At 37.2% G+C, this 12,280-nt stretch overlaps 1 protein-coding gene across 1 annotated transcript in view; it reads left to right on the forward strand.

Moving 5' to 3' along the window:
- THBS2 (thrombospondin 2) overlaps nucleotides 1-12,033 on the forward strand; it is a 34,225-nt gene extending 22,192 nt beyond the window's left edge. The window contains exons 17-22 of the mRNA XM_041469031.1: nucleotides 339-573; nucleotides 3,405-3,632; nucleotides 4,112-4,383; nucleotides 5,366-5,463; nucleotides 8,702-8,841; nucleotides 9,518-12,033. Coding sequence (XP_041324965.1) covers nucleotides 339-573; nucleotides 3,405-3,632; nucleotides 4,112-4,383; nucleotides 5,366-5,463; nucleotides 8,702-8,841; nucleotides 9,518-9,525 — 981 coding nt within the window. The 3' untranslated portion in view covers nucleotides 9,526-12,033. The remainder of the gene's footprint in view (nucleotides 1-338; nucleotides 574-3,404; nucleotides 3,633-4,111; nucleotides 4,384-5,365; nucleotides 5,464-8,701; nucleotides 8,842-9,517) is intronic.
- The last annotated feature ends 247 nt before the right edge of the window (nucleotides 12,034-12,280 follow it).

Raw genomic sequence — 12,280 nt, forward strand, 5'->3', positions numbered from 1 at the left:
TCAGTCTCTGTACTGAACAGCTGAAAAGGTGGATTTATATTGCTCACTTTCACATCTCATGTTGTGAGATCCCTTTGTATGAGATGAAAGGGAAGTACAGTGATGATTGCTTTAATCCATCTGGAGGTAAAGCCCTGCCCTGTGAGTATCCTGGAGACCCGATCTTACCCGATAGAAGAATAAGTTGCCATACTAGCTTGAAGTTATGCTTGTGCTTTTAGCACAGTTGTCATTGTGATATTTGTCACAATGAAGTGTTGAACAGTTAAGTACCATGCTATACTTTTGTATTGAGTAAAAATAATAAAATTACTCTGTTCAATTCTTTTTTGGGGTAGACTGATGCAGATAATGACCTTGTTGGTGACCAATGTGATAATAATGAGGACATAGATGAAGATGGCCACCAGAACAACCAGGATAACTGCCCTTACATCCCCAATGCTAACCAAGCTGACCATGATCAGGACGGTAAAGGAGATGCCTGTGATCCTGATGATGACAATGATGGTGTCCCAGATGACAGGGACAACTGCCGCCTCAGATACAACCCTGAGCAGGAGGACTCAGATGGTAAGAGCAAAGTCATATGAATTTCATTTAGTTCTTAGTATCTGATTTTGATCTTGGAGTCATAACATCTGATGAAGAGAGACTTCACATCAAACCAAGCTGCTTTTGACATTTGAGACACCAGGAATTAGATGAAACTGAACTGCTCAGTTTGGTCAAGGGTTAGAGCATTAGGAAACATCTTTGACAGGAGCTCAAACATGCACATACTTAATATAGGAGAAAACCTTTAACAAATTTTTTAAAAAACCAGAAAAATCCATGTTTTTGTTAATATTCTTATTTTCACATTTAATTGAAATACTGAAAGTGTCAGAAAATACTTCAAATAGCTTGAATTACAGATATCTTAATAAATGAAAAGTGAACTGTTTCACTTTTCATCTGAAAATTAAAATGGAATTAAAAATGGTTTACTACTCTGTTTTATTTTGAAAAACAGACTATTTCTTCAGGATTTTTTCCTGAAGTCAATTATTTTTTTAAATTGACTCCTGAGCAGCTTTTCTCAAATATTCTTTACAGACTGCTTTAAATATATCCTGATGATATACATGTCACAGTTTAAAAAATGGATATTTGCCCTTTTTTCCTTTTTTTTTTGGTAAAATGTTGTTGGTCACCTCAGACAGTACTTCTCTGTGCTTGGCATTATTTAAATAATGAAATAGAGATAGTTTCATAATTATAATTTTAATTTTGAAAATGTCTATGATCCTTTAAAAACCACCTAATGTGTTTGCAATAATGACCCTTGCAATAAATGCAGGTAAGCAATTTCTGTTGCGGGTTATACAACTTGCTGGATCCCTTCCATGGCTGTGCTGTAGAAATTGAAAGCAGAATTTATTACCTACACAATATGTTTTTATGTACATTTAGAAAGACAATATGCTGAGCCTTGTCTGATTTCCTGGTAAGACAACTGCAGTCAGGAGGAAGTTTCTGGTTGGTAGTCAGTAGTAGCTCTTAATTTATATAACCTTTCAGTCCTATAATATATGTCCAGAATATCTTTGTATTTATCAGTCCCTGGAACAGCCCCTTAATTTCATAAATCCAGAATGAAGGTGACCCCAAGCTGAGATAGTTTACATCATCCATTACCTGGTTCTTGTAAAGGAAACTACATTGATGTATGGATTAACAATTCAGAAAAAGCATGTATTTAATCAGTTTAGCCAGCTCATCACTGTCATTAGCAGCAGGTCCAACAGAAATCTTGGCAAAGGGGTAAATAAAGCCAAAAATTGCTCTTATGCTCTTGAAGATGTGAGTTTTAACACATAAAGAGGAGGCCCTGGAGAGAGCTGTTGGATGTGACTGGATAAACAAACACTTTCTAACTTTCCTTGACAAGGAATGAATGTTGTCAGCAGCAACTCACTACCAAATGAACATCAGCTGGACTTTTAGTGAATAATTAGATTCTTCTGTGAATTATTTCTTTGATTTGGCAAAGGAAACAAAATAGAAAATTAATTCTCTTTTCTCCAATGAGTGCTAAGACAAACAGGTAGAGGAACACACAGCTGGTCAGGATTTGGAGTTGTCTATGGCAGATATCCAGGGTGGAAAATGGGACCATTTTACCACATATCTGAGCTGCAGAGAGCCCTGAGATATTAAAAGTTTCAATTTTCTCTAATTGCTCTTTTCTTTTTGGCTGTTGCCTAAAACTCATTCTGCTTTCTGTCTGAAAGCTCCATACTTGGGTAATGCTGTGTTGGTTAATCATGGTAATGTAGCTTTCCATTTTTCTGGGAAACATCTAGTAGTAGGTTAGTATGGAATGAGTTGGGTCATTGCTATTTCTCACTGTGTTAATTCCCGTGTTCTTAGGGCAGTCATAAACACTGGGGGAAAAAAACCCCAAAAACAAGCGCTCTGCTATGTGAGGATAGAAACAAATTAGTTGGCAGCGCTGGTTTTGCATTAGTACCCAATGTAATATCCAGTTTCTGTTGTAAAAGTTGGAGCCATTAGGGAATTTGCTTCTATACTTGTCTAGCCAAGCTTTTCTACATTATTTTCAGGTCTTTGTGCTATTGTATGCTATGGAATGATAGAGTAATTGGCAAAGAGCTTTTTTTATAGATGCCTCCTTTCACTTCTTGCTACTTGAGGCAAGTCAAGTCTCGTGGTGTCCATTAATATTAGAGGTAAACTAAGAAAGGAAATAATTTTTAGTTTTTCTAAAATATTTAGTGTAGTAAAAGTTGTGAGCAGAAGCACAACTATAGATGAGCTGTACTTTTTTGTTCTCTAAAAATCTTCCTGCAATCCATATGACAAAACTTAATTTTTTTCATTCTTCTGAGGCTAGTCCTGTTGAATGCAGTGCTGCCTTCTTTTCTCATGCGTTTTTCTGAAGCACTATGTTATTTATAAGTCAAATTGTTCTGCCTAAAGTGAAAGAGTGGCTAAGCATGTATGCATACTTTACTGCAACACTCTCCTCCTTTCTTTTGACATAGAGGTGACACATCTGCAGTCTGTGGCATCTTAGATAGATTGTTGCAGAAAGAATCTTAAGACAGTGATGAGTCTGAAAAATAGTTTAATATGATCAACAATATATCAAGATTTAGTAATGTGTGGAAGATTATGATTTTAATGCTATTCTTTGAGTTGATTTGTGCAGCACGTATTAAAATGTGGTGTTGTATCCACATCTGTAACAAATCAAACTGAAAATGTAATGCAAGCATTAGTGAATTACATCAACACAGCAAACTGCCAACTTTTCCCACCCTGATTCCAAAGTGGTGCATAAACTGGGGCTGGATAAATTGCTAACAATTACTGCTGCTTATTCACATTGCTTACAGGTGATGGCAGAGGTGATATTTGCAAAGATGACTTTGACAATGACAATGTTCCAGATATCTATGATGTGTGCCCTGAAAACAATGCCATCAGTGAAACTGATTTCAGAAAGTTCCAGATGGTCCCTCTGGACCCCAAGGGAACAGCTCAGATTGATCCCAACTGGGTTATTCGCCACCAAGGCAAGGAACTGGTGCAGACTGCTAACTCTGATCCTGGAATAGCTGTAGGTGAGTATCAGATGTAATCATCTTTGAAAAAGTAGCATGTTATTTTGTGATAGGGAAAGGGAAAAAAAATTAGATAAAATGATAGAAAAGGTAGGGAAAAAGGTACATAAATGTACCTTTTTGTTGCTGCAAACATGGGACTAATGATGGAGGCAGTGTGTATGCCCAAAGTATAAACAGCTCAATGCTGTCTGCATTTTTTGTCCATTCATCTCATCACTGACTGTAACATACATAAAATACCCAATTGAAAAAAATTATGTAAGTGTAGTGCCTACTGTCTTCAATGGCCCTTGTAAGCAACTTATTTCTCTCCAGAAATCTCCATGCAGGCAAGTGTAATTGCCTCCTCTTCTACAAGTGAGGAAACTGAGAAATACCACTTATGTCTCCTGCCAAAATTCAGCTGGGACTCTTGGGTATGTGTAACTGGACCCAGCATTGGAACTCAATGGTTTCTCTCTCTTGTCCTCTTCCAGGCTACGATGAGTTCAGCTCTGTTGACTTCAGCGGGACATTCTATGTTAACACAGACCGTGATGATGACTATGCTGGCTTTGTGTTTGGCTACCAGTCCAGCAGTCGGTTTTACGTTCTGATGTGGAAGCAGGTCACTCAGACCTATTGGGAGGACAAGCCCACCAGGGCTTATGGCTATTCTGGTGTGTCACTCAAAGTAGTGAATTCAACAACTGGTACTGGTGAGCACTTACGAAATGCTCTCTGGCACACAGGAAACACCCCTGGACAGGTGAGAGATTTAAAACTTTAAGCCAACAATGAATGACCAATATTTTTAAAAAAAGGGACATGTTTCAAAAAGAATTTCCTTTCACACCTCAATTTTTGTGGATGTTTATCAGTTTTTCTTCAATTCCCTTATTAGCAGTGTCAATAGTAACACATGCATTGTATTTCAAAGACAATCGCACAAAAGCGAAGATGAAGTGTGATCAAAAGGAAAATGAGAAAGATGTCTCCATTATGTAGAAATCCTTTGTTACTTCTGTATTGGCACTTGCTTCTTTTGTGTTCCAACTTGTTTGAATTCTACGTGGTTTAGCATACAGCGGCAGAAAAAGATAAAAGACATTGAAAAGAGACAAAAAAACTGCTGCTGTTCCAAATAAGGTCCATCCATGAAAGAGACTTGTGCATTTTGGAAATTAGATTAGTAGGGCTTCACATGTACATAGGAATTGACAGGACTGTTACTGAGTGGAAATTTTCAAGGAGCAGCCACAGGCAGTAACATCTGTACAATCTGCAGTTTCTCACCCTCACTGGAGGTACTCATTCAGCATCAACTCTGTCAGTCTGGTTGCGTGTATGTGCAAACCCAAAGAGTTCCAGAAGCATTTGGACAATACTCTTGGACACATAATGTGACTCTTTGAGATGGTCCTTTGCATGGCCAGGAGTTGGATTTGATGATCCTTGTGGGTCTGTTCCAATTCGGCTGATTCTGTGACGTCATAAGGGAAGTCAAGGTTCAATGCCATAATGGTCTTCAGTGACTCTAGCTATGAAACTGCAGGTGAATAACTAGAGTTTAAGACAGAAATTTCCATTACTTTTACCCCATAAAAGAAGTCTTTTGATGATACAGCCAAATGTTAAACTATTTTCAGTTTCATACTCTGCAGAAAATAAGCTTTGGCAGTTACTGTGGTGGATGTGGAGTTACTGAGGCACGGTGTGTTTCTAATAAGGCATTTGTATTCCTACTGTAGGTGCGTACTTTGTGGCATGATCCCAAGAACATTGGCTGGAAAGATTATACTGCTTACAGGTGGCACTTGATTCATAGGCCTAAAACAGGATTAATAAAGTAAGAAATATTTCTGTACCTCTACATTTTCTAGTAGCAATGCTTTTGTTTCTGTTGATTTAAAAGCTATGTTATTGGTTTCATTGTTGTTTCTGATAATTGTTACTTGTGTGATGGTTTGTCCAACATTTTGGGAACATTTTATTATCGAGAGAATAATTTATTTTCCTTTTCAGATGTATTTAATTTAGTCTGGATGGTTCAATATTTACATCAGTGAAATACCCTTAAATTAAAGAAAAAAGAATAGGCCTCTTTTTCAATAGCTTTTTTGTAAGGAGACCAAAAAATTCCTGAGCAAAACTCAAAACAAGATTAGAACATGAGATTGCTCCCCAGCCTGTGGAATTCCAGTGAATGAAAATAATTAGAAATATGAACATTGCCTCAGGGAAGTAGGCCAAGGGCCTGTCTACTTCAGCATCCTGTCTTCCATAATGGCTTACACAAGACACTGCAGAAGTGACCATGAGCACATCTGTAATGCACACAAGGAGCTGTGGCAAATGACTTTCTGTAGAGCCCAGCTGTTTAGCTGATGTTCCAAAGACTGAGCATTAACTGCCCGTGACAGTTTTATCTTCTTAACTACTTGTCATGGTTTGACTTAGAAGTAAGGTTTTGGGAAGTTATAGTCAAACTAATTAGTGGCTAAATTTTAGATTGGCACTTGGTGTGGCTACTGGGGACTTGAATACGCTTCTGAGAACACATAGGGGTTAAAAGCAGAGCACTTCTAGAGAGACTTCTTCTTTAGAGTCTGGCAGGTGAGCAGATTGGATGTTTTTTCTTTCAGCTGTGTTTGGGTAGGGCAGGGGTGGGGGGACATGCAGCCTGAGAGAGGGAAAGCTGGAGTCGCTTGTCAGATGCAGGGGTAGAAGAGTTCTTGAGATAGTTTGGGCAGCCCCCCCCGGAAAGAAAGATAAAGCGGTCGGGAGGAGAAGGGGTGGGCAAAGTGCCCAGCCGCTGCCAAAACAAGCTGTGCTTTTAACCCTTTTAGTGTTGAAACAATAGAAGCTGTAAAAACACTGATCTTCCTCAGCTAGAAATTAAGAAAAGATAGAGGAAGGGAAAGATGAAAAAGTTTGAATAAGTGAAAGAATGCCAGCAAATAGAGCACCCGAGATAGAAGAGATGATTGGAGTAGCTTTGGGCCGAACTTTTCCTCTGACATAGCCACGGGCGAAGCCAGGTTCTTCCGGTAATGCAGAGACTGCACCTTAAGAGAGGCGGCTGGCCAGACGCCAGGAATGATAAGGCCGCGAGGAGAAGCCGAAAGAACAGAGACTGGGGGGAGAGTGTAGTGGAACCCTCAGCCTTCAGCGAAGAATCTCCGTTCCTGAGCCCCAAACCCCAGGGGAGTGAATATGAGGGAGACAAGTGTCCCAAATAGTGAGAGGCGGCCACGTCTTGGAACTGGACAAAAAGCATTCTTAAAAAGAACCCAAAGAGTAGTTTAGATCCATAGACAGTAGTGAGAGCACTAGACATAAAAGGAAGATGGTCACCATAGCAAATTTTCTCTTCAAGCAGCTGCTGTGTGTGACATAGAAGCACAGAAGACTGTAACTGTAAAGGATATTTTTCATGGAGTAGAGTCAGACCTTACCTCCAAAGGTCTTGCTTGTGTGTATGTGCAGGAGTTTTCATTTGTCTGTGAAAGACAAAGGGTAGACAAATTCGGATAGATTAAGTTACCTGTTTTTTGTAAAGAGAGAAGTTTCTTTATGCTTCAGTGTATTGCAGTGCAAAGCATTGACTGACAAAGGTCAAAAATAAACTTTATTTTTTTTAATTCATGTTGCTGTTACCTGTAACTTCCTTTACAGAATCTACATGGTGTCAGACAAAAATGTTACCACTGGTATCACATTAGATTAATCTAGCATGGCAAATTCTGTGGTTTGGGGCATTAAATTCCTTCATACTTTAGGGTGTTCTGAGAGAAAATGAATTATTTTTTTGTCACTAATGAAGTCATGAAACAATTTATTTGTACAGAAATATAAATTCCATATGAACATGATAAGAGCTATGTACTTTTTTTGATGGGTTCAACGAACTATTAAATTCTTTCCATATGTTTTGGGTTCTTGATATTTTGAGAATTATATTTAATAGGATTACATGAACATGAAAATCTGTCATTTTTTTACTGTTCTTTTCACCATCCAATAAATACTGATCTCAGGGAGCAGTTTCATACTTGTCTTTGTGCACTTTTCAGGAAACAGAACACTTTTTTTTTACAAGTGCTGGACATGCATTTCTGTCTAAACAGAAATCTGCCCCTACCTAACCACCGAGTTCTAGGAAGCTGCTCAAGTGTTTTCATCCTCATGTGAAACCATCTTGCTGTGTATAACTAATATATTGTCAATTGAAGCAGGACAATAATCCCTGACTCCAAAGACTAGTCTAATTAACAAACTATAGAGCAATTTATCATTTGGGCAAGGAGACAGAGATCCTAGAAATCTAGACTATCTCAAGGTCTCCCAGGAGAAGCAGAGGATTCAAGTCTGCAGAAATGCAGTCTCTCTGATAAAGTAAGAAAATGAAGTGCTGACTTTCAAGGTCTTTTGTCTCCAGGGTCGATGCCTGAAATACTAAAAAAGACCTCCAAGAACCAAAAAAACCCAAGTTCTCCTTTTCCAATTTATTATTAGTCTAGCTTTTTGTGTCCAAATCCTTCCAGCTTTCATTAAGCTCTTAAAATATCTGAAATTGAGATTCAGCATGTCTCAGATTAATGTTTTGTTTGACTCTAAAGGGATGGTTCTTCCAATTTCTGATGTTGGCCCTTGCACCTAAAGATAAATAAATCAGCTGTTCACACAGCTGCAAAGACATCTTTGTTCAATGATGTGACAAGGTCATGTGTTAACCCCTGAGTTCACTGGGACAAGGGCTTATCAGTGAATGCTAGTACATGACAGTTCATTCCAGGAGACATGACTGTTCTAAATAAAGAACTGGGAAATCTTTTACAGATGGTGTGCATGAAAACACTAAAGGAGCAGCCCCACTGCTTCTAATTAATGTGTTATGACTGCCAGCCATGTGGGTGTGAGATAGAGATGAGAAGTGATCCTTACAAGGATCTTACAACCTACTGAGGTTGGGTTTTCTGGTGCCTTGTTAAAATTAATTCTGTTCCAGTTTTTACAGACTCTTACCAGCTCTTACACTGGATACTGTATTATCCTCCTTGTTTAATTTATGTTCTTCTTTACAGAGTTCTGGTTTATGAAGGGAAACAAGTCATGGTGGATTCTGGACCAATCTATGATACAACTTTTGCTGGTGGACGATTAGGTCTTTTTGTCTTCTCTCAAGAGATGGTCTATTTCTCTGACCTCAAATATGAATGCAGAGGTTAGTTACAAAAAATGTCTGGAAGATGCTTAAGCCTTTCATAACTTGTGGAATGAGCACAAAGTGTCTAAATTAAAAGTATCCTGTAAATGAAAAGCAATCTGTATCATCATAGCGTCACATAAACCTTTGGTGAAATGCCATGAATGCCTCTTGCCCCCTAGAAATATCCTCAATTTGAATAATAAACCCCAGATGTTTAATATTATCCACCTGGAAAAAATGAGGTAGAAATTTCTGAGAGAGACTTGATTAGAATTCTCTCTGTATATCCACTGTCCTGTGTGGGCTATTTCAGTATTTCCTGCAGGCAGAGAGATACTTCTGAATCATCCCTCACCTTCAAGAGGCATGGAAAAGAGAGCAGATCTCTTTAATGAGCATGTCCGTCTGTAATGCCTTGTCTGAAATGTTTTGAAATACAGATAATGCTTTTCTAGGTTTTCTTGTATATGATTTTGTGCAGCTAGATACATAGCTGCACATACACATGCTTGTCTCTTTATATGTGGGCACATGTGTTTTTATATAAATGTCCTCCTGTTTGTAGGAAAATGAAGAACAGAAGGTGTTCTACTGCATCTCTTAAGTGTATCATGGTGGAGTTCTTGTTTGATTGACTTCCTAACCAAAAAAACCCCAATCACAATTAATATATTTTTCCCATTTCTTTCAGATGCTTGAGCAATGGTTGCTGCATTACCAGCAAAGTACTGTAGATGCTATGCAATCCAGACACCTCAGTACACCCTGGTACTCCCAGTTTCTATTTTTGTGTACCTCCTGTCCTCTCTCCTCATGCTCCACTCTCCAGGATCCTCCCAGCTGCCAGGAGTGCTTCAGCCACCCTTCTATCCAAGTGCCTTCTCACAGCCAGGACTAATGAAATGTGAACGTCGGACCCACCACTGAAGCAAAAGCAGATTGATACATTAGAACACTTTTGTAGAGTGAAAACTTAGCAAAATGTGTTTGTTTGTTTACTTGTCTTTTTTAAAGAATGACGTTTACATATAAAAATGTAATTACTTAATGTATTTATATATATGAAGAAAAAGAGCGGGGATGATGATTATCAGTTGTTATGTTTAAGTGAGGACAAATGTGTCTTAATTTTTTGGGTGTATGGTTGACACTCCCTAGCTCTGATCAAGACTGGACTTCAGTAACACAGAGCTTCTTGGTCTAATTTTAGCAAAGCAATGGAGGGCCACACCAACAGTGAAAATTACTTTGGATATTAAAGATCAATTATAAACATTTCTTTATTTGAAAACTATTTGCTTAGTTGATAAGGATGCTCTTATTAAGACTCTTTAATATTATTATTGGTAGAACTGTCAAATTTGCAACCTAAAGCATTCTTTAGTAGGGGCTTTTAGGCCAAACAGAATTGAACTAGAAACTCTTTTGTGAGGGGGAAGAATGATTCATTTAATCATCTGAAGCTATCACTATTGTCTGACTTTCAAAAAGTTATTTCCAGTTGCCCTGTTTTCATCGTATTCTGCATTGCCTTGTAATAAAGAATATACCGTGACTGTGTGGAGCAAAATGAACCCGAACCACTTTTCCACCTCTGCTGCAAAAAGCACTTTGACATCCTGAATCCTGATGTGGGTTTTTGAAAATGTGGCAACGCTGCCATTACTTAATTTGGTAACATATGAATTTAAGGTTCCATTTATAAATATTTTGTTAGTATTTATTGTGATTATCACACCAAGCTACCTTCTCTGATAATTGATTTTAAAGCATATAATCCATCAGTAATACATTCACAAATAATGGTATTTTAAAGCTATTTTTGAAAGCATATCACAATATGTAGATATTGTCAAAGCATGTCCTACACTTAAGTATAGTTCCATGGGTTATAGTCATGTATACCTTAAAGTTAAATGAATAATAATAAGGAATTTACAAATGGAACCTTAATATATATTCAGTTACCCTAATTTTAATATTTTTGTATTGTTACCTATGTCTGCTGTATATAGAACTTCTTAAATAATGCTGAAGGGGTACCAGTGTTTGTTCTAAACAGATACAACAGTTACATAAACAATAGTATAGACATGCTTAACATTTTTGTTTTGTTTAAGATGTATGAGCTTTGTTCACAAAAAGAACACAGGCTGATATAATTTTATTCATAGATGGGATACCTGATGGAAGAATACAGTACCTCTGCCTTCTTCTGGGGCACAGTGAGCTAAATGTTGTATCAACTTTTTCTCCTTTGAAATAGATTTTGTGGCTATATTCATTAGAAAGGAATCAACACTTGCTGGCTTTATTGCACATTTTATAGTATTCATATTATCAATTTTTTTTTACTTTATTTCAGTTTGTTTTGTTTCTGGTTTTTCTTTTGTTTTGGATTTTTTTGTTGTTTTCACAAATCCTCTTCATGAGGTTTTTTTAATATTTCAGTTTCTTTTGGTGTTTCAAATGGCATCCCTAATTTCTAAGTGGAAGGGAGGATGACTTCATTAAATATAATGAGTAATGGCTGTGTAGGGTTTTTTGTTTTGTCAGACAGAGACATCAGTTTAGGGATGAAGATGTTAATATTTGGACTGTATCATAATTTTCCTATTCTATGTAAATTATTTATGATGGGTTTTTAAATTTCTTTTTCTTTTTTTTTCCTTGCAAGTGTGTGTGAGAGAGTGAGACTGATGAAATTTCGTTTTGCCAAAGACTGTAAATAATTATTTATTTGTTTATAAGGACAGACATTTATCAATTGGCGTCCTGATTCATTTAGTCAGATCCTCATTTATATATATATATATATTTTAAGAAATTAACAATAGGAAATAAACTGTAAAAAGTTTTTATAATCCAAAATCTCTTTACCTTTTTTTATAGTTACAGTTTTTCTTTAAAGAAAATATTCCATTCTGCTAAGCTCTTAGCTAAGCCTCTTGCCTTGCTGGAAACCAGTTCATTTCAAGCAAACCAAGAAATCTGTTGCTTTGGTAAAAAATCACTGACTGTCTTCTAAGTTTGTAAACAGCAGGTTTCCTAATATCTCTGACAAGACATCATTCCTCATTAAGTTTTTATCTGGCAAACAATCACAAATTTTATTTATAGTGTTGTGAATGAGAAATTTTGGTCCTGCTTCTCTGTATCGTGCCTTGGCTATGTGTTTGAACAAATATATCTTATTTTGCAACTGCTGCTTCTCTGAGTCCCATCTGAGTCATTGGGATTCGTTGGTGCGAGTGGGGATTGCCTTCCTTCTGGAGAATTTCAGGAACCAGTGAGTCATCACAAACCAAAGAGAATAAAATACAAGAAAATAATTCTTAGCATGAGACATCTTTCGTATGAATATAAACAACTCACAGGGAGGGGAATTTGAATTGCATTAGGAAAAATAAGAATGCCAAGCATGTCAAATGCCACTTTTGAGCTGTGAACACAA

The sequence above is a fragment of the Pyrgilauda ruficollis genome, unplaced genomic scaffold (genome assembly GCF_017590135.1).
Source record: "Pyrgilauda ruficollis isolate IOZ18807 unplaced genomic scaffold, ASM1759013v1 scaffold101, whole genome shotgun sequence".
NCBI lineage: Eukaryota > Metazoa > Chordata > Aves > Passeriformes > Passeridae > Pyrgilauda > Pyrgilauda ruficollis.